Raw genomic sequence first — 21842 nt, 5'->3', positions numbered from 1 at the left:
TTCCTATTCAAACAGAGTGAGAAATACTTACGGACTGAGGCACTCAAGTGTTTATTTTTAGTTCATTCACAGGATGAGGCAATGCTGGCTAGGCCAGCATTTGTTGCCCATCCCTAGTTGCTCAGAAGGCAGTTCAGAATCATCCACATCACTGTGGATCTGCAGTCACATGGAGGCAAGTTTCCTTCCCTAAAAGACATTATTGAACCAGATGGGTTTGCCTAACAATGGATTGTGGTCATTGTAACACTCTTAATTTCAGATTTTTATTGAATTTAAATTCCATATCTGCCATGGCAGGTTTCAAGCCTGGATCCCTGGACCATTACCTGGGTCTATGGATTAACCACTCAGCAATATTACCATTAAGCCATCAGCTCCCCAAGAAGTTTAAAGCAGGAAGTAAATGTTAGAATATTTAAGGAAGATAAAATCATACAAATAAAGTGAGATTATGCAGAACCTTGGGTCACTAATAAAATATAAAAGGTCACCCATTTAAGACAGAGATGAAATAATTTGATCAAAGACAGTTTAGTGTCTTTGGATCTCTTCAACAAAAGATGGTGAAAGCAGAGGTAGATTAATTCTTAAAAATAACAAAAGAGATGGGATGAAAAGGCTATTAGAATAGGCAGGAATACAGTGTAATCAGATCAGCCATAATCTTATTAAATGGCAAAGCAGGTCTAAGGGACCAGGTGTCAAGATTAGAGTGGTGCTGGAAAAGCACAGCAGGTCAGGCAGCATCCGAGGAGCAGGAAAATCGACGTTTTGGACAAAAGCCCTCTGAATTTATAAGTTCATATTCAATTAATAAAAGTTCACTTACACTTGAATTGAAAACCTCCATTGTTTTTGTCATTTTCATGCCTAAATACCTCAATTTCATGCCCTTCATGTTTCTAAATGCTAAGTCACAGCAAAATATTATTGAATGGTTATGTATGAAAAAATTGATTCCACTGTTCAGTGAATCTAAAACACATTGACAAAGGCTCAGAATAAGAGCCATTCAATTCAGACTCAGGCGAGAGAAAATTAGTTCACTCTAAAGGGTTGTAAATCTTCAGTATTCTCTCTCTCAGGAATTGTCAATGCTCCATCTTTGAACACATTTAAGAACTGGCATAAATATATTTTAGGCGGAAATGGGTACTGCAGATGCTGGAGATTAAAGTCAAGATTAGAGTGGTCCTGGAAAAGCACAGCAGGTTAGGCAGCATCAGAGGAGCAGGAAAATCGCATTTCGGGCAAAAGCCCTTCATCATTCCAGAAACATTGATTTTCCTGCTCCTCCGATGCTGCCTGGCCTGCTGTGCTTTTCCAGCACCACTCAAATATATTTGTCTCCCAAAGAATCAAGGATAATGGAGAACAGATGGAAGACTGGAACTCAAGCCCAAGAACAGTCATGATTGTACTGAACTGGGGAACAGATTTCATTGATCATATACTGTAATCCAGGTACAAATTATTGTGTTCTTGTCATGAGGCCTAGGAAGAAGCAAAAGAAAGACACCTAGTCACATATCAAGTTGCATATGGGCAGATGTTGAACATTGCTGTTCAATTTACTCCTTAACAATCGTAAGTGCTGACAATCTCCCTGGTATCGTACATAAAATCCAGTTCATTATTGTTGCTAATCTGGCATGGTTCCCTGTCACACCAGCAGGTGGTGCTGCAGTCAGATCATCACTCCACTTTGCTTTATCTCCAGAGTTCATCCTAGTTTTGGCCATTAATTACTCCAGTATCTGCCAGTTGTCACAGATCAAGAATTCTCAAGCCATTTTGGTTCCTCTCACCAACATGATCATGTAGCCATGTTCATGGATTCCCCTTCTGCACATAATAAGTGCAGTTGTATCTTCTAAAAGTAAACTGCTTGTTTCACAGAACCAGTGAAAATTAACTTCACAAGTAAATGTGAGTGCGAATGGGGAGAAAATCAGATTGATCCTAAATAAATAAGCAGAAAAGTGAATATGTACTCAGTACAGCACATAGTTTCACCACACAGTATCAATTTAATGTTATTTCACTAACACAACTGTTCCTAGAGGGCCTTCCCTGTCTGGTTAATCTTCTGTAACAAAACTAATAAAAGGATATTTTTTTGGTGAGAGCTTCCACTTCAGTGAGGAGTCTTTTAGAGTAATCCATATCCAACAACCTGTTCTGAAAACTCTGCTTTCAGGTTGACAGCCACGACAACTGCAGCTGAAACAACCCACATCTTCTAACAATCAACAACTGTTCAGAAAGCAACTAATATGTTCTTTAAAACAATTCTCCCAATCTCACATTGTTAACAGAATCTTTAAAAAAATTCTATGATCCACATCTTTGCCAAAAATGTGTTTCCTTGAGTCACACCCTAATTGTATACGTAGTATAATTCTAACACATCCATTAGTTTTTGAGATATTCAATTTAAAGACTATCAGATAGAAGTGAGAACATTACCTCTATTCACCAAGAGATAATAAGTGCACAATCATAGATGAAAAGTAACCCATGGAAAGGGCCAGCCACATTTTATATAAATGGATCATTCAAGCCTGAACTTACTAAATAACGTATTAAGTATAAGCTTGTTAAACAAACGAAGTTAGCATTCAGTGTAGCGAATACCTCCAGCACTCTCCTACCTCAATGTTATTTCAATTTTGCATCTCTTCCTTAGGGATTTTCTAGCCTCGTTGAGACCTAACAATAAGTTGCCAAGAGCAAAGTATTTTTGTTAAAAAAAATCCCAACTGAGGAGGCTTCAAACCAACAACCTCATTAGACAGGGAAGAGAGAGGAGAAGGAAACATGAATTGGCTGCAGTCAGAGGGTTACAGAGGGATAATTGCTGTGCTGTAATTAATGGATACATGATCGAAAGCTAGATCCTCCATCACTAGACATAACATGGCTGGATCTTTCTCCACAGTATGTAGCAATGATGACTAAATTTTACCTGGATGGGGGAAGTGCTTGGGTTTCTGCCGAGTTGCAGGAGGATAGGCTTGATTGTGACATTAATATACAGTGGGTGAGCATAAGAAATTCTTTTCATGGCTGGGTCGAACTTTTCATCATTGGAGAGACGAATGTATTGATTTGTGCTCAGTAGAAGTCCTAGTTTTCTGATTTTCTTCTTTTTCTTGATTTGCTGGGGAGTGGAGGGGAACTGGTGATTTTTTTTATTGTTGTATGTAAGCAGACCAATTAGATGGTGGTGAATTTGAACTCATGAAAAGGAAGGATATAGGGGGACTGCTTAGTGGACAGACTTGGTATCATGCTTGGACATGTTCTGAAATGGGCTGAGTCACTCTTTCTGCAAATGGGGAAGATTTCCATGATTTGTGTACGATAAGCAGTTTACCAACTTTAATGCCCAGGGGAAATTCTGCTGAACGGAAGGGAGGGGCTCTTGTTGTATTGTTGTTTGATCAGTGAGGAGTAGGGCCCAGCTGTTTGTAATGTGGGTTAAAATTTAATTGCTCTCATGATTACTTTTCCTCACTTACTAATGCGATCTGTATTCTGATGAATGCTGCTTTCCAATTATCTTAAATTGGGCCGTGAATGATAAAGTCTTTTCTCCTCATACACTTACAGGATTTCTGAATTGAAAGTTCAAAAAAAAAGTTAACACTGTTTAGTCTTATTAAATTACCTATAGTATGCAAACAGGCTCTTTGGTCCAACAAGTCCACACCGACCTTCCGAAGAGTAACCCACTCAGGACCTATTCCCCTACCCTATATTTACCCCGACTAATGCACCGAACACGATGGGCAATTTAGCAACTTAGTTCACCTGGCCTGCATATCTTTGGATTGTGGGAGGAAACCAGAGCACCAGGAGGAAACCCACGCAGACACAGGAAGAACGTGCAAACTCCACACAGACAGTCGCCTGAGGCGAGAATCAAACCCACTGAGCCGCCCTTCTACTGTACTGGATTTCTTTAGAAAGTCTATCATTATTTGTTTACTTTATTGAGAGACCACAACAGTAAACTTTGTTAGGAACAAATTACTGCAGTTGCTGGAATCCGAATTGAAAACAAAAAGTGCTGAAAATCACAGTAGGTCAGGCAGCATCTATGGAGAGAAAACAAGCTAACATTTCAAATCTAGATGACTTTTCAGTGTCATCTCGACTCGAAATATTAGCTTGCTTTCTCTCCATGGATGCTGCCTAAACAGTTATCACCTCCAACAGTTTTTGTTTTCAGTATACTTTATTATTTCATTGTGGAGAATCAGCTGACTGGTGAGGACTATTTCATACAATTTGCTTTTACAAGTTTTTTTAGTCTATTAAAAAGTGATGTATTCGTCTGGTCCATGCCTAAAATGATGATATTATGACGTTTTGGGAGTCAACTGACTTGGAGTTATAAAGGCAGTTCAGTGGGCCTTTCATGTAACATTGGATGGAACTCACTGATTTCAATATGTCAAATCACACTACTGGTGCAATAACTGTAGACCTGGTCTGTCACTTTTTCGATGCATAACAGATACACAAAATGCTGACAACGTTGCAGAATCCTTCCAAGGCTCTGCTAGACCTCTGTAAGACTAATTACTCACACTTTAGCTCAAAAGAACTGGAGCTCTGCAATTATTTGGAAATTCAAGCTGATGAGAGGTCTTTAGAAACATGACAGGACAAAGAATCTAGCTCCTTAATGAGATTTAAAGATTGAAACAAAAACAGATGACTGAAGAAGAAATAAAAAAAAGAGAGAATTACAGGTAGGAAAGAAAGGAAAAAAATTAAAATATCAAGAAAAAGAAATTAAAATGAAGACAAAAATTAAAACATTAAAGATTTTAACTGTATGATAGAACACTTATGTTTCTGGGCCAGAAGCATATGACGGTTAACTATTCAGTTCAAATCCTAACTTGCTGCATGTTTAAATTTCAAATGTGTAGATGAAACTAATGACTTGGTTGAGGTCAAGCTGCTGTTTTTGTGAGGCTAACCACAGGGCAGGGTGACAAAAGTTGTCCAGCAATTTATGCAGGTTCATAACCATGAGGAACATCTTCCTTGCAATATTGTTTGATGATTTATAATTGTATCCATGTTTAACATGGTCTTCTTTGGAAGCTAATGTGAGCTATTAGCATTTTATGAAATCGCTCATTTGTTTTTGGAGATCGGAGGGTACAAAAGGCACTACTGACACGTTGGAGTAAGCTCACAGGTGAGTTTATGCTGGAAATTTGATAGATAGATTCCCTACAGTGTGGAAACAGGCCCTTCAGCCCAACAAGTCCACCCCGACCCTCCGAAGAGAACCCCCCCCCCTATTTACCCCTGACTAATCCACCTAACACTATTAGCACGGCAATTTAGCATGGCCAATTCACCTGCCCTACACATCTTTGGATGGTGGGAGGAAACCGGAGCACCTGGAGGAATCCCACGCAGACACGGGGAGAATGTGCAAACTCCACACAGATGGTTGCCTGAGGCGGGAATTGAACCCGGGTCCCTGGAACTGTGAGGCAGCAGTGCTAGCCACTGAGCCACCGTGCCGCCCCAACTTTTCTGAGTCTAACTTTTCTGAAGGATCCCATTCCTATCAACATTTAACTCCAACTTCCTGCAAAACCATTAGATCTCAACAAACTTCACTAATGTTTGACACTAATACTCCAAAATAAGTCTCCTTCATCATGAGCATACAGTGTTCAGAAAACTGAGACTTCATTTTCAATTGTCTATAATCTTAGAACTTCCACTCAGGCTCCTGGAATCCTGAAACAGGGTATCCAGACACATAGACCTACCTCACAATATTGTCACAGCCTGATACTGATTTGGAGTACTTTGAGATCTCTGTTTTGACTTTTCAGTTTTGCCTTCAAAATTCCAGAGCTATCTTCACTGCTGATATGTCAGAGTAAGTGTTTTTTTTAAAATTTAACCTGTTCAGAATTGCTATGACAAATCTCTGGAGTAGGTGGGACTCTTGGCTCAAAAGAGTAGAGACACAACCACTGTGCCACAAGAACCTTCAGAGTCTGTTATAATCCTGGTTTGCATAATAATTCAATTCTTATAAACTGGGGATTCATTGAGTAATATCATGCAAGATCTGTTAACATTAAACTAATGCAGTGGGAGATGGAGTCATAGATGAACAGCACAGAAACAGACCTTTTGGTCCAACTCATCCATGCCAACCAGATATCCTAAACTAATCTAGTCCCATTTGCCAGCAATTGGTGCACATCCCTCTAAACCTTTCCTATTCATATACCTGTCCAGATGCCTTTGAAATATTGTAATTATACCAGCCTCCACCACTTCCTCTGGCAGCTCATTCCATTCACCCACCACCCTCTGCGTGAAAATATTGCCCCTTTAAAACTTTTCTTTCTCACCTTAAATCTATGCCTTCTAGTTTTGCGCACCCCCCACCACTATGGGGAAAAAGACCTTATCGATTCACTCTATCAATGCCCCTAATGATCTTCTATAAGGTCACTCCTCAGCCTCCAACACTTTAGGGAAAATAGTCCTAGACTTGGGCAGCACAGTGGCTAGTACTGATGCTTCACAGCGCCAGAGACCCAGGTTTGATCCCAGCCTCAGGCAACTGTGTGTGGAGTTTGCACATTCTCCCTGTGTTTGTGTGGGTTTTCTCTGGTTTTCTCCTACAGTCCAAAGATGTGCAGGCCAGGTGAATTGGCCATGCTAAATTGCCCGTAGAGTTTGGTGAATTAGTCAGAAGGAAATGGGTCTGGGTAGGTTACTCTGGAGGATTGGTGTAGACTTGTTGGGCCAAAGGGCCTGTTTCCATTGTAGGGAATCTAATCTATTCAGCCTCTCACTTTAGCTCCAACCCTTGCAATATTTGTGTAAACCTTTTCTGAATCCTTTCAAGTTTAACAACATCCTTCCTATAGCAGGGAGAGCAGAATTGTACACAGTATTCCAAAAGTAGCCTAACCAATGTCCTGTACAGCCACAATATGACCTCCCAACTCCTATATTCAATGCAGTGATCAATTAAGGCAAGCATACTAACAACACCTTCTTCATTATTCTGTCCACCTTAGACTCTACTTTCAAGGAGCTATGAACCTGTCCTCCAAGGTCTCTTTGTTCAGCAACACTCTCCAGAACCAGACCATTAAGTGTGTATGTCCTGCCCTGACTTGCTTTTCCAAAATGCAGCACCTCACATTTATCTAATTTAAACCCCATCTGCCACTCATCAGTGCACTGGCCCATCTGATCAAAGTAATCAGAGATAACCTTCTGCACTGGCCACTACACATCCAATTTTGGTGTCATCTGCAAACTTACTAATCATACATCCTACATTCACATCCCAAATCATTTATATAAATGACGAAAAAGCAGTGGACCCAGCACCGCTCCTTGTAGCCCACCACTGGTCATAGGCCTCCAGCATGAAAAGCAACCCTCCACCATTCTATGCAGTCTTAAACTTGATTTTCCATATGAACCAGTATTTTCTTCTCCCATACAAGGACAAATGCAATAGATAATGTACCACACCTTTCAACCTCATTTGTCTCCATAAATGTTCCTTCCAACTTCTATTTGCTAAGTGCAGTCAGGTTGTCGTACTGCATCATCCCTTTAAGATTCAATGACCAGAGGGGCATGCATCTTAAAAGGAAATGTTGCTGGCATGTGACACATTCCTGATTACTGTGTGGCTGCAGACAAACACCCACTGAAAGATTCAGTCATTTCTGCTCCACATCTGTCGGATTGGCAAGGAGAGACTTACAGAACTAAACAAGATATCAAGAAAATGAAATGTGCCACATGCTACATAGAAAATGTTTAAAAAACTCCCAGTTAATAGCTCCTGAACAAATTCCATGTTTGAGACAATGGAGAAATTAAGGAGAAATTTATATAGTTTACGGTTGCTGACAGTTTTATGCTTGTCCAGCAATGTCACAATTCTGAGTCCACAAGTATATAGTGTGTTTGTTTTGAGGATTCCCACAAGGTGCTGTGTGTTTTTTGAAAATATATACTCGTTCGTGGGATGTGCACCTGAATTGATTGCACATCACTAGTTGCCCTTGAGAAGGCACAGTGAGCTGCCTTCTTGAACCACTGCTATCAATGTAGTACAGGTAGACCCGCAATGCTGTTTGGGAGGAGTTCCTGGATATTGATCGCAGAGTCATTATTTGCAGCTCAAAGCTGTAGCTTTGAGTTGACATGGATGAGTTGGACTGAAGGGTCTGTTTCTGTGCTGTGTCCCTTATGAGTCTCCTGAGCCCTACAATAAGAGAAAATGATATTAACACTACTAATGCCATTTCAAAGAACTATGTATCATAGAATCTCTCCAGCTGGAAACAGGCCATTTGGCCCAACAAGTCCATAGTGACCCCAGACCCATTCCCCAACCACTCTACATTTACCCCTGACTAATGCACCTAACCTACACATCCCTGGACACGATGGGCAAATTAGCATGGTCAATTCACCTAATCTGCACATCTTTGCACTGTGGGAGGAAACCTGAGCACCTGGAGGAAACCCACAGACATGGGGAGAATGTCTGTGTGGAGTCTGCACAGTTGCCAGGAGACTGGGATCAAACCCAGGTCCCTGGCACAGTGAGGCAGCAGTGCTAACCACTGAGCTACCATGCCATCTTTTCTCAGACTACCTTCAACTGGTCTACTGTTCATTCTCATTCGAGTACAGTTCTCCTCGCACTGACTTTTGTGGTACAGTTTGTAGACAATAACTTTTATACAGATCATGCAATGTCCTTCCCTGCCATATAATACTGCTTCTCTAAGCAGAATTTAAATTTGACTTCATGTATGCAGCATGATAGGAGATTAATTATCTTCCTATGCATACAAATTAAATCATACATTTGCAGTTTTGTTACATGAGGAACATTTCAAACTTTGAACATTTGTTTTAAATAATAATTTTGACTGATATTGTTGCCCTTGAAAAGGCACAATAAAACAATTAGCCACTGACATAACTCAAAAGGAATATTAATTGGGAAAAATAACATAACTCCCAAAGTTTATACCCTCTAGCAGTCTTCAGCTTGTTTTAGTTTATTTATTGAAGAAATTGTTGATTCTTCTAATCTGAATTTGGAAACCTCAGTATAGTTCATCTCAGAAAAATAATATTACAGTTAGAAACAGGTCTATGATATAACTGTAAGCAAGCTGTTACCATATGTTCTAATTCCCTATGGAAATCAGAAATGTCTGCACTGGTCTCCCATAGGCATCTCTGCAGTTGTGGTTCTGCACAAACTAAACATGATTTGCTCATCTTTATTAGCAAATTTATTTCAAGCCATTGAATGAAATTTAATTTGATAATATTTCATTCAAGTTTCCATGTCCAGACACAAGACTCAAAGTGATACTTGATAACGCAATGCACAATTCTAAGGAATCTTCATGGATAACCAAGGCTTGTCCTGATCTTTGGCTTATTGTTGAGACTAATTTACTGAGATTTCTATTTTTACTGAATCAATCTTTACAATGAGGTTAATTTTCACATGCCTAAATTCAGTTTCTACAGCTCAGCAATATATGAAACAATTTGCATTTAACCAGTTTATTCAAAGATATGAAACATCCAAAAGCCTTTCACAGGAGCTTTATCAGCCAAAGAAAAACAGACCGAAATTAGGACAAGCTTGGAAGGGTAACTAGGGAAAGAATAGAGCCCCTCAAAGATCAGCAAGGTGGTCTTTGTGTGGAGGCACAGGAGATGCGGAAAATACGAAACAAATATTTTGCATCAGTGTTTATTGTGGAAAAGGACATGGAAGATAGAATGTAGAGAAGTAGAGGTGACATGTTGAAAAATGTCCATATTACAGAGGACGAAGTGCTGGATGTCTTGAAATGCACAAAAATGGATAAATCCCCAGGATCAGATCAGGTGTACCCTAGAACTCTGTGGGAAGCTAGGAAAGCAATTGCTGAGCCCCTTACTGAAATATTTGTATCATCAATAGTCACAGGTGAGGTGCCTGAGGACTGGAGGTTGGCTAATGTGGTGCCACTAGTTAAGAAAAGTGGTAAGGACAAGCCAGGGAACTATAGACCAGTGAGTCTGATGTCGATGGTGAGCAAGTTATTGGATGTTATAGGATGAACATTTATTTGGAAAGGCAAGGCCTGATTAGGGATAGTCAGCATGGCTTAGTGCGTGGGAAATCATGTCTCAAACTTGATTGAGCTTTTTTTGAAAAAGTAACAAAGAGGATTGATGAGGGTAGAGCGGTGGATGTGATCTATACGGACTTCCCCTTGGCAGACTGGTTAGCAAGGTTAGATCTCATGGGATATAGGGAGAACTAGCCATTTGGATACAGAACTGGCTCGAAGGTAGAAGACAGAGGGTGGTGGTGGAGGGTTGTTTTTCAGACTGGAGGCCTGTGACCAGTGGAGTGCCATAAGCATCTGTGCTGGGTCCACTATTCATCATTTATATGAATGATTTGGATGTGCGCATAAGAGGTATAGTTAGCAAGTTTGCAGGTGACACCAAAATTGGAGGTGTAGTGACAACAAAGGTTACCTCAGATTACAATGGGACATTGAAAATGGGCCAATGGGTTGAGAAGTGGCGGATGGAGTTTAATTTAGATAAATGTGAGGTGCTGCATTTTGGGAAAGCAAATCTTAGCAGGACTTATCCACTTCATGGTAAGGTCCTAGGGAGTGTTGCTGAACAAAGAGACCTTGGAGTGCAGGTTCATAGCTCCTTGAAAGTAGAGTCGCAGGTAGAAAGGATAGTGAAGGCGGCATTTGGTATGCTTTCCTTTAATGGTCAGAGTATGGAGTACAGGAGTTGGGAGGTCATGCTGCGGTTATACAGGACATTATTTAGGTTACTTTTGGAATATTGCGTGCAATTCTCGTCTCCCTCCTAGTGGGAGGATGTTGTGAAACCTGAATGGGTTCAGAAAAGATTTACATGGATGTTGCCAGGATTGGAGGATTTGAGCTACAGGGAGAGGGTTGGGCTGTTTTCCCTGGAGGGTCAGAGGCTGAAGGGTGACCTTAGAGGTTTATAAAATCATGAGGGGCATAGATAAGATAAATAGACAGTCTTTTCCCTGCGATGGGGGATGTCCAAAACTAGGGGGCATAGATTTAGGGTGAGAGGGGAAAGATATAAAAAGAGATCTAAGGGGCAACGTTTTCACGCAGAGGGTAATAGGTGTATGGAATGAGCTGCCAGAGGGAGTGGTGGAGGCTGGTACAATTGCAACATTTAAAATGCACCTGGTTGGGTATTTGAATGGGAAGGGTTTGAAGGGATTTAGCAGAGTACTGGCAAGTGGAACTAGATTGGGGTGGGATATCTGGTTGGCAGAGATGAGTTGGACCAAAGCACGTTTCCATGCTGTACATCTCTATGACTCTATGGTCAAAGGAAGAGAAGGAGCCTATAAAAGAAAAAAAAAAGAGGGCAAGGGGGAGCTTCACAGGTTTAGAAAAGGAATTCTTGAGCTTTGGGCTGAGGCAGCTGAAGTTGCTAACACCAATGTCAGGGCGGTGGACAGTTGGGTCACATTACAGATCAGAATTGGGAAGAGGAGAGAGACCTTGATGCAATTTCTGAGCTGAGGGATGAAGCACTGACAGGAATGGATGAACACATGAATAAAAATTTCAAGTCTGAGGGTGGACTTAGAATGAGTAAGATAGGTGAACAGGACTTGAAGCAAACTCAGATAGGCAGAACTGAAGTGAAGTTTACATTGATGTAAATTGGGAAGCTCACCAGGAGACTATTGGAATACTGGATAATAAAAACATAATTGAGGATGTAGCAACATATAGATTTCAGTAGGAGCAACTGCAATATTATGAAGGCGAACAAGCAATATTATGGAAGTGAAAGAACACAGTCTTGCTGTTTGCAGTGAATACTGGTAAAAAGTTCAGCTCGGGATTAAATAGGGTATTAAGGTCATGAGGAGTCCAGTTTGTCCTCAGGTGGAGGCAGGATTGAATCAAATTACCAGAAAAAGGCTTATAGGAATTGACTAAAGACAAATTAGATCAGTCTTCCAACATAAGTGGAAAAAATTTCTAATCATCTCATGCATAATATTCAGCAAATGATATGATAAATCAGAAATGAACGGATCAAGAGAGGTAGTGATGAGACTGGGTGTTGTGAGCATACATATAGAATCTGACATGTTTCTTGAATGAGATCACTGAAGGACAGCTGGTAGTTGAGAAATAGGAGATCAAAGTTAAATTCTTTGGGCACTCCAAAAGCAATGGTACGGAAAATTCTGTGACTGCAGCTGGATAGTTAAGCATTGAACCTGGTATGATCAGTCCCAACTAGAGGATGAGGAGGTGAGTTTGACAAGATAGTGCGACCAAGTGCGGGGAAAGTGACGGACAGAGGAGGAATTGTGTCTCACGATCAAGCAGAATATCACACAATACCAGGTTATAGTCCAACAGGTTTAATCGGAAGCACCAGCTTTCGGAGTGCCTGATGTGACAACCACCTGATGAAGGAGCAGCGCTCCGAAAGCTAGTGCTTCCAATTAAACCTGTTGGACTATAACCTGGTGTTGTGTGACTATTAAACTTTGTACACCCCCGTCCAACACCGGCATCTCCAAACCAAGCAGAATATCACTTATGATTTTGTGAACTATCAATTCAGCACTGCTGCAAAGCCGGAGACGTATTCAGAAAACTTAAAATGAGTTTGAGAGGCAACATGTCCATGGAAAACTGCACTGGGGCAGATTGACTTTGCATATCGAAATATATCGCTACCTTCCTATTGATAAGCAGTCAATAGAAAAACCATCCTGACTCTTACTCTCCCCACTGAAGCCGCCCGTCCCGAGCACTCTAGGCGCTTCGAAACAAGAGCATTTTTAAAAACGGGCAGCTTTTACTTGTATTCACCTGAAAATGAGGCGCAAAATAGTTGAAGAAAAAGCCTTATAATTTTAGCAAAGGGTGTGTAACTGTTTGCAAATTATTTATATCACCTGCTATAAATTACCTTGTTTTTTAAAAAAATATTATATTTGATCCGCACAAAGTGATCCTTGATTATGTGAGCCTGAAGCTGGAAGAAACAGAAACTCCACAGCAAGTGTTCCCGAAAGTTTCCTTCCGGGTCACTACTGACAGTTACTTCCGGGTTCTGACAATATGGCGGGTCCTGTTCGGTGGTAGCGGTATCTGTTCAACGAGTGTAAAACAACAAGATCGGAGTTTAACCGGTGGGAGGGAAACAAAACCGTGGTCCTCGGCGATGGAGCGGGAACGGCCTTTCCGATAACGGCCGGTGAACGAGAGGAGTTGATATTATAGAGGTTTATCGGGGCAGTGGGATCAGTGCCGCGAGCTGAAAATGGCCCCGGTTCAGGTGGAGAGTTCGCAGCTGGTGTCTGCCGCTGGCCCGACCTCTGCTCCGGCCGCTGCAGCTACAGCAGCCGTGGCCGCCAGCCCCGGCGTCCGCCTGAGCATGCTGATCGAATTCCTGCTGCAGAGAACCTACCATGAAATTACGGTGCTGGCCGACCTGTAAGTAGGATTAATTACACCCCGAGTAATCCAGCGCCCTGAATCCGTTAACTTTCTCCAAGTACTTACATGTGTCTTTCCTGCCCACTTTTCAGACACTTGCTTTGAGTGAGAAATCCGCTCTCTCTTTTTAGTGTAACTTCTATCCCTGGGGATGCTGTGTACGCTTTACGCTTGGTACCCGAAAACACTATTTAGCATCTTGTATTGCCGTTTTAACTCGTTTGCTATAGTTATGTACTCCAACTGTAACATTCTTATACTTTAAACTTTTTTGAAATATAGCAGCAGTTTTACACTAAGTGTTGTTACAATAGATTAAAACAGGACTTACTTATGCAGATGGCAATTGGAAAGCAAAATAATAGTTATTAAATTTAATTTCAGACTCTGGAACAAGTATTGTTTCTTTTCCTATTTGGATGAAATTCGATGAGAAGCTCAGTTGGTCTGGCAGCATCTGTGGGGGAAAAAGAAACAGAGTTAACATTTTGAGTCCAGTCTGACTTTTTCAGGAAAAAGATGGAGAATAGACTTTTTATACTGTTGTCAGAGGGGGCGGAGCAGCAAGTGGAACAAATTATATGGTGTGTAGTGCAAAAGACAAAGGGGGCGATAATGGATTTAGAGGAGAGAGAATTGTTAAATGGGCATGAATAAAAGCGTGAAAATGAGGAAATGCTTACAATACATTCTCCTTTGCATTGGTGAGACCAAGTGCAGACTGGGTGACTAGTTTACAGAGCATATCTCTGTCTGGATAACGCTATCCTTCCAGTTCATTGCCATTTCAGTAAACCACCTTACTCCCATGCTAACATTTTCATCTTTGGCCTCTTATAGTTTTCTAATGAAGTTCAACCCAAACTGGAGAACAAACATTTCATTTTCAGCTCAGGCATTTTGCAGCTTTCAGGACTTGATAATGATATCTTCAACTTCAGAGCATAACCTTCATCCTCCAATTGTCTTACATCACTTGACCCCCGCCTGCAGCCAGCAAGCAAGCAGAGTGGGCCAATTTTCTCCCTTTCATACCTTCATTTGCACCCAATTTTGGATCTCTTTCTCTTCTTGAGCGCTATCCTTTGTCTTTTATTCAGGATGCACTAAGTCTGTTCCACTTGCTTCTCCTCCCCTGGGTTTCAGTAGCAGAGAAAACACTTTTTCCAGCTCCTTTCAATCACTAAGAAGAGTTAGACTGGACTTGAAATGTTAATCGTTTCTCTCTTTATAGATGCTGCTCGACCTGTTGAGTTTCTCCAGCACTTTTTTTTTAATTTCAGATTTCTAGCATCTACGTTTAAGATGCTATGTGACTGTTGGTTCCTAATACCTTCCTGAAGTGGATGTTAAGGTGGAAGTCTCAACACTGAGCTTTAGTATAGAGTCAAGATTGGAGTGGTGCTGGAAAAGATCAGCAGGTCAGGCAGCATCCGAGGAGCAGGAAAATCGACATTTTAGGCAGGAGCCATTCATCATTGAGCTTTAATATGCCATTTGCGAATCAAGAGCTATAACTAAATGTAATCACTCTCACCTGGCAGGAACATATTCCAGAAAATAACCAAAAATTTTGTACTCCTTATCAAGTGTGGTTTATTTGGCTGAGATTGACTCTTTTAGTGCAAACTGCTGTTGACTCAGATTTACTTTCTTTTCTAATAAAATGAGCAGTTCCCAAGCTATGGTTTTTGCAGAAATGTTAGTTTTAATTGTGTTTTAATCATTTTTCTAAATAGAGGTAAGGAGAGAAAAAGTAAGGAAGTTTTGGAGTCACTTTATAAAACCCAGGTTTGGCCTCACATGGAGTATCGTGTCCACGTTTTGGCACCGTGCTTTAGGGCACGTGTGAAGAGGTCCAGCAAAGAATTTACAAGAATGCCTGTTGGGATGAGGGACAACATTTACATAGAATGGAGAAACTGGGCTCATTCTCTTGAATACAGAGAAGGTTGAGACAAAATTTAAGAGCAATGTTTGATGTGGTAAGAAGTCTGGACAGAGCAGATAGGAAAAAGCTGTTCGAATGGCAAAAGGGTCAAGCACCAGGGGTGACTGATTTAAGGTAATTGGGTAGCAAATCCAAGCCAAAAGGAAGACTTTGAGTTTTTAAAAAATCCTCTGAGTGAGGATTTGGAATTCATTGCCTGACAGTGTCTTGAAGATAAATTTGATTGTTTACTAAAAGTTAATTATCTGAAGAAAGAAATTTGCGGGGAAGCTGATCTAGTTGCATTGCACATAAATGAGCATCGACAAGATGGACCAAATGCTCCACTCTGCTTTGACCATTGTTATGATTCTATAATCTAAGCTCTTACTGGCAACTAATTTAGCCTGTCTTTGTGATTTAGCAATGATGCATTACGGATATTGCTCAGAAGCTTGTGATGATTGTATTTACAATGGCTTTATAGATCAAATTGCTTGTGGACATCCAAATTAGGAACAGAAATAGGCTATTTGGCTTCTTGATCCTGCTTTGCCATTCAATAAGTTCAAGGCTGAACTGGAGTTTCAAATTCCTCTATTCCATTTATTGCCAATAAGCTTAGACTTTCATTGACAGAGAAATCAATGTAATTTTGCCTTCAAAATGTTTAATGACCCTGCCTCCACTACTGTCTGAGGTAGCATTTCAAACTTGCACAGCCTGCTGAAAATATCTCTCCTCAAAGGATGACCCCTAAGTTTTAAACTGTGCCCCCTAGTGTTGGGCTCACCCACAAGGAAATGCCTTTTCCAGATCCACCTTATCAAATATTAGTTCATGGGATGTAGGCTTTGGGTTAGGGCAGCATTTATTGCCAGTCCTTAACTGCCTTGTAGAAGATGATGGTTTGCTGTTACCACAGATGGAAGGTACTGTTAAAGGAGTCCTTGATGGAGCAAGGCTCTTGTAATTGTACTCACTACTGCTACTCGATATCAGAAGTGAAGGGAGAATGTGTTGAGGGTGGTCAATGCAGTGCTGATCAAGCAGGTTGTATTGTCCCAGATGGTGTCAAGCTACTTGAATGTTGTTCAAATATCCAGGCAAGTACAGAGTATCTCACCAACTGATGGCTTGGACGTCTTGAAGATGAAAAGGCATTCAATAGACAGTTATTGCTTAATAAATTTATTAAGCAAGTACAATCTTTGGAGGATCTCTTAACACTCTTTGCAATGCTTGCGAAGCATGTCAAGAGAAGCTCTCTGAACAAAGGGACCAGTTTTTTCTTTATACAAAATTTTTACATCACAGTGAGTAATGCCTGCAAGACAACCCCCAGCTACACTCCCTCAGGCATATGCCACTCAAGGCACAATGCAGTAACCTGATCATCTCAAGAAACAATGTAATGTAAATCATCCCTTAATGGCAAGATCTGGTATAAATGGTTTTTTAAACTACAAAGTGTGGTCAGAATTCTAACTGCAATGTCCTTATTGATTCTGAATAGGAGATGATAATGTAAATTTACTCTGAATAATAGATGATTTTTTACATTGTACCTGCATGACAGAGAAACATATCACCCCATCCCCGGGGCAACCAATTTCTTGAAGGTCAGCAGAACAAATTAACACTGCATTTACTGCATTTGGGCATAAACTGTTTCAATATCTGTGGAATCTAGAATTATGTAATCTTCATAAATATTTACTTTTCTGTACTTCTGTGGATTGAAATAGTAAAAGGATAGTTTTTAAAACCAAGAATTGTGGAAAGGTTTACTGTATTTCTTGAAAACAGGTTACTGATGCTCACTGTTAGTTTATTCACTGTTTATTCATACAGGTTTAGTTGCAATAAAGTTGGAGCTAAAGGATATGTACAAAGGAAATTTTGGCATGCAACGAGTAGCTGATTGATTTGTGGAACTGTGACCAGTTGTTAATGACAGGCGTTCTGCCAGGCAACAACGATAAGTCCATATAAACAATATATCAGAAATTTTATTAGCTTAATCCAGTTGCTCTCTGCCTTCTGCAAGCAAGTGAAAGCACCTAGTGAAGGTAGATTGATTTGTAGAAAGTCCTGACAAGACAAAAGCACCATTCCGGAGAACCCTTTGGTGAGGGACCATTGAACTGTCTTTTCAGTCTTTACCTCCACCCATAACCGCCATCATTTTTTTTCTGTTTTTATGGGCTTTATGTGTATTTAAGCGATGTTTTATATGGTTAGACTTAACTAGAAGAGTTATGTCAATAGTTTATAATGGTTTTAGTTGTAGCTAGAATCTATTTATTTATAGTGACTAATAATTCTTGTTCTGTGTAGCAACATGGTCCTTGCTTTCTGCCAACCTGGATCTAAAAGAGGTAAATTGGGAATTTTGCATATATTTATAAATCCTTAACTTCTGAGATGACTTCAGGAATAGTGGCACATGATCCCAATTGAGTGTAGTATCTGCGATCATCCCACTTCTGACCTTATGTGCTGGAAAGGTGAGATGTCACGAGCCAAGCAGACCTGTCAAAATCTAAACTGAGTATGAATGAGCAGGCTATTCCTTTTACAAGTGCTGCTTGATTGTTCTGTTGATGATCCCTTCCATGATTTTTGTAATTGAAAATAGGCCAATGGGATGGTAATTGGCCTGGTTAGATTTACTATGCTTGTTGAGCATCCCTGAGCAATTTTCCATATTGCTGTGTAGGTGCCAGTCTAGTAGCTCTACTGGAACAGCACGGTTTAGGACACTTAGTTTTGGAGCACACATCTTCAGTACAATTGCTGGAATGTTGTCAGAGCCCAGAACCTTTACAGTGTCCAGTCTCTTTGGCCTCTTAAAGATATTGTGGAGTAAATCCAGTTGGTTGAAGAATGCCATATTTCGTATTAGCAAATGCCTGAGATGGAGCATCCACTTGACATTTTTGTTTGACAATGGATACAAGTGTTTCAGCCATGTCTTTGAACTGTTTTGGGGATCGGGATAGTTGTAGAGGTTCCATCTTCTGTTAGTTTAGTTCTCAACCACAGTTGATGATTGGCTGTGGCAGGAATGCAGAGCTGAGTTGATTGTAGGATGACTTATCTCTGATGACTGAATGTTGTTTCCACTGTTTGGCCTGTAAGTAGTCATATGTAGCTTCGTCAGGTTTCAAATTCATTTTCAAGTATGTCTCCTTAAAGTTACTGAATCAGGATTATCTTCCGGCTGGATGGCAATGGTAGGGTAGGGGGCATGTGGGGCGATGAAGTTACAAAGTTGAGAGTCTGGTGCTGGAAAAGCATCCGAGGAGCAGGAAAATCAATGTTTCGGGCATAAGCCCTTCATTCAGGCTTATGCCCGAAATATCGATTCTCCTGCTCCTCGAATGCTTCCTGACCTACTGTGCTTTTCCAGCACCAGACTCTCAACTTTGATCTCTAGCATCTGCAGTCCTCACTTTCTACTGTGAAGTTACAAAGTGTATTTGAATACAGTCTGATGTCCCACAGTGCTTCATAGATGTCACATTTTTGAGCTGTGAAATGTACTCCAAGTCTGACTTGTTTTAACACAGCTGTGGTGCCACACCACATGATAGATTATAAAGGAAAGATAAATTTGTCATGGTCTTATCAAACCATTGGATTGCTCTTTAACTGTTAATTAGTATTAGTTAATGGATATATTATTTTGTTCAATGCTTCAATAGAGTTACAAGTAAATCAATACTTTTATTTTTGTCAGTACTTTAACAGTAATGCAAAAATGAAGTGTGTTTTGCTTAAAGTTGAGTAGTTTGATTAATTGAATTGCATTTAGATCACAATGCCTTACACTGATTCTAACCTTTTCTTATTTTAAAGATATCATCTTAATATATTTTTGTGGGGGGGGTTTGGTCTGTTCCAAACAGTATTACTTTTTTTTGCTTCCTGCCAAAGTGAACAAGTACCCATTATTCTACCTTATGTTCCATCTGCCAGATTTTGTCCAATCATTCAATCTATCTATATTCATCTGCATCCTCTTAATATCCTCTTCACAACAAGCTCTCATGTCTATCATCTGCAAATTTAGCAACCATGCCTTAACTCCCTTGATTTAAGTCATATAACTTGTAAAAAGCTGAGGCTCCTTTAGGACTTCATTTGTTAAATCCTGCTGATCAGAAAAAGACCCATTTATGCAGACGAGCTAGCTGGAAACAATCTTCTGACGATACTAATGTGTTACTTATTAAGTTTCTGTTTGGATAACATACATATTTTTACATTGATCCAAACCAGAAGGTTCTTTTCAGTCTAAAATGCGTCATCTAACTTACCCACTGTAAAGCTTGTAATGCATTTGAACAGTATTATTTATAATATTTTCACAGGATCCTAACTGTGAAATTGCTCGCTGTTACATGCAATTTCAATGCACTCTCCAATTCTATTTGAATGTTGTCAGTAAAGTATCCAGTAGCAATTGTTGTTCCATTATAATCTGTGTTTTATGATTTTACTTATGAAGCAGCGACCATTGAGACAACAGCTTAAATTGATAAAAAGATATCCTATATATCATAATAAATCCCAGAGTTTAACAAGTGTGTATTCTGTGTGTTCTAAAATGCAGGTAATCGAATGCATTGCTGAATTAACTATATCTTTGAGAAAGACAGTATTAAAAAGATAGTGTCTGTCCAGAATCACTCAGGGCATTTTTCTTGCTTTTGGTGCAGTGTGGTCAGTGATTCATTGTGCTCTTAGAACTGCAATATATTGATGCAGTGCATCCCTGTTACTTAGAGCTGATGGTGTTAATAACGAATGGAAAACACTTTTACACGTGGTGCTCTTGAGGTGCAGTGGAAGTGTCCCTAGCTATTGATCAGGTTGCCTGGGTTCAACTTGTACTTGCGCCAGAAATGTGTAATAATATGTCCGAACAGTTTGATTCGGAAATATCCAGCTGTATCATTATCGATGTGTTTTGATTCTATGAAACATTCATTATAGTATGAATGTCTAACACAAGTCTCACGTAACTACTTTCCTGCAAGATTGTCCTATTCACTCTGCTGTTATTGCTGTTCTTCCCCATGAGTCAAGGGTGATTATGTTGATTGATTGACATAAATCTTCAGTGCCCTTGTAGAACCTTGGCTGTTTACTCTACTTTCTTCTGTGATCCTTCTGTACTTCATAGAACACCAGCTTTGTCACCTAGGCGTAGTCTGTGGAAACAAAAATAGCAAACCCAAGAGAGCCACATACTGGCTATTTGTTTGTACCACAGAGCCTCCCCTAAAAATATTCAATTATTGTAACATAACATGAAATGTATGATTATTCACTTAAAAGATGATGTAGCAGTGCAATATTCTGCAATATCTTCAAACTAGTTCACATACTAGTTTAAAGAGTTTGTATTTAAAATACATTTTCAACTTGAATATATTGTGAATGAATCGATCATGTTATTGATTTTAAAATTGTTTTTTATTCTAGTCATAATGCTAATAACCTCTACAACAGGGCCCTACACATCTGATAATGTCTGTATACAGTGAACTATCTACTGAACTCTGAATTGCTACTGAAATAATTAATAGAAAGAGCAATTTCTAAGCTGCTAACACAGGAATTACTGTTCTGCAATTTGGAAAAAGGAATAGAATATTTATAGATCTGTGTTTCAATTGAAGTATCTGCTAGCTGAATATATGCACAAATAAGTAAGACCTATCTGTTTGTGAACAAATCTTAGTCAAAAAATAAATTACAAGCAGATTAACTTGTACTGGCGAATGTCTGGTGCCTTAAATATATTGTTTGATGTTGTTAACCAAAATAAAGTATTCTATCACACCAATTCTATTAATGACTCGCTAAAAAGTGATATTTTGTCACGATGAACAAATCTTTGATTCAAGTTATGATTGCTCAGAGTTTTACGGACACAGGAGAAATTGTTTTTGTTTTGGAATCATTTATATGCCATGTCTGAAGATAATTTAGTTATTGTACCCTGCCTTCTGGATCACTTTGGAAAGCTTCCACAAACCTTCATCTTCAGTTGTATCATTCTAAACTGTCTGAAGTTTTTAAATGGCAACACATTTCATCTCATGATAAAGCTCTTTGAGATGTTTAACACAATGAAAGACAAGAGATTTGAAATTGTTATGTATCAACTTTGTATCTAAAGTGTATAGTTTTCATCTGAGAATAAACCATATGTGGAGCTTTTACTTGCGTTGGTTAGTAACTGATCTTCTGTTCTTTTTTAGGTTGCCTCGAAAGACTGACATGGAACGGTAAGT

At 39.8% G+C, this 21842-nt stretch overlaps 1 protein-coding gene across 1 annotated transcript in view; it reads left to right on the top strand.

Moving 5' to 3' along the window:
* The first annotated feature begins 13222 nt into the window (after nucleotides 1-13222).
* med14 (mediator complex subunit 14) overlaps nucleotides 13223-21842 on the top strand; it is a 101794-nt gene continuing 93174 nt past the window's right edge. Inside the window, exons 1-2 of the mRNA XM_072585143.1 lie at nucleotides 13223-13598; nucleotides 21810-21836. Coding sequence (XP_072441244.1) covers nucleotides 13426-13598; nucleotides 21810-21836 — 200 coding nt within the window. The 5' untranslated portion in view covers nucleotides 13223-13425. The remainder of the gene's footprint in view (nucleotides 13599-21809; nucleotides 21837-21842) is intronic.

The sequence above is a fragment of the Chiloscyllium punctatum genome, chromosome 15, assembly GCF_047496795.1.
Source record: "Chiloscyllium punctatum isolate Juve2018m chromosome 15, sChiPun1.3, whole genome shotgun sequence".
Taxonomy (NCBI): domain Eukaryota; kingdom Metazoa; phylum Chordata; class Chondrichthyes; order Orectolobiformes; family Hemiscylliidae; genus Chiloscyllium; species Chiloscyllium punctatum.
The sequence above is the reverse complement of the archived record's forward strand: the minus strand, read 5'-3'. Positions and strand labels throughout refer to the sequence as shown.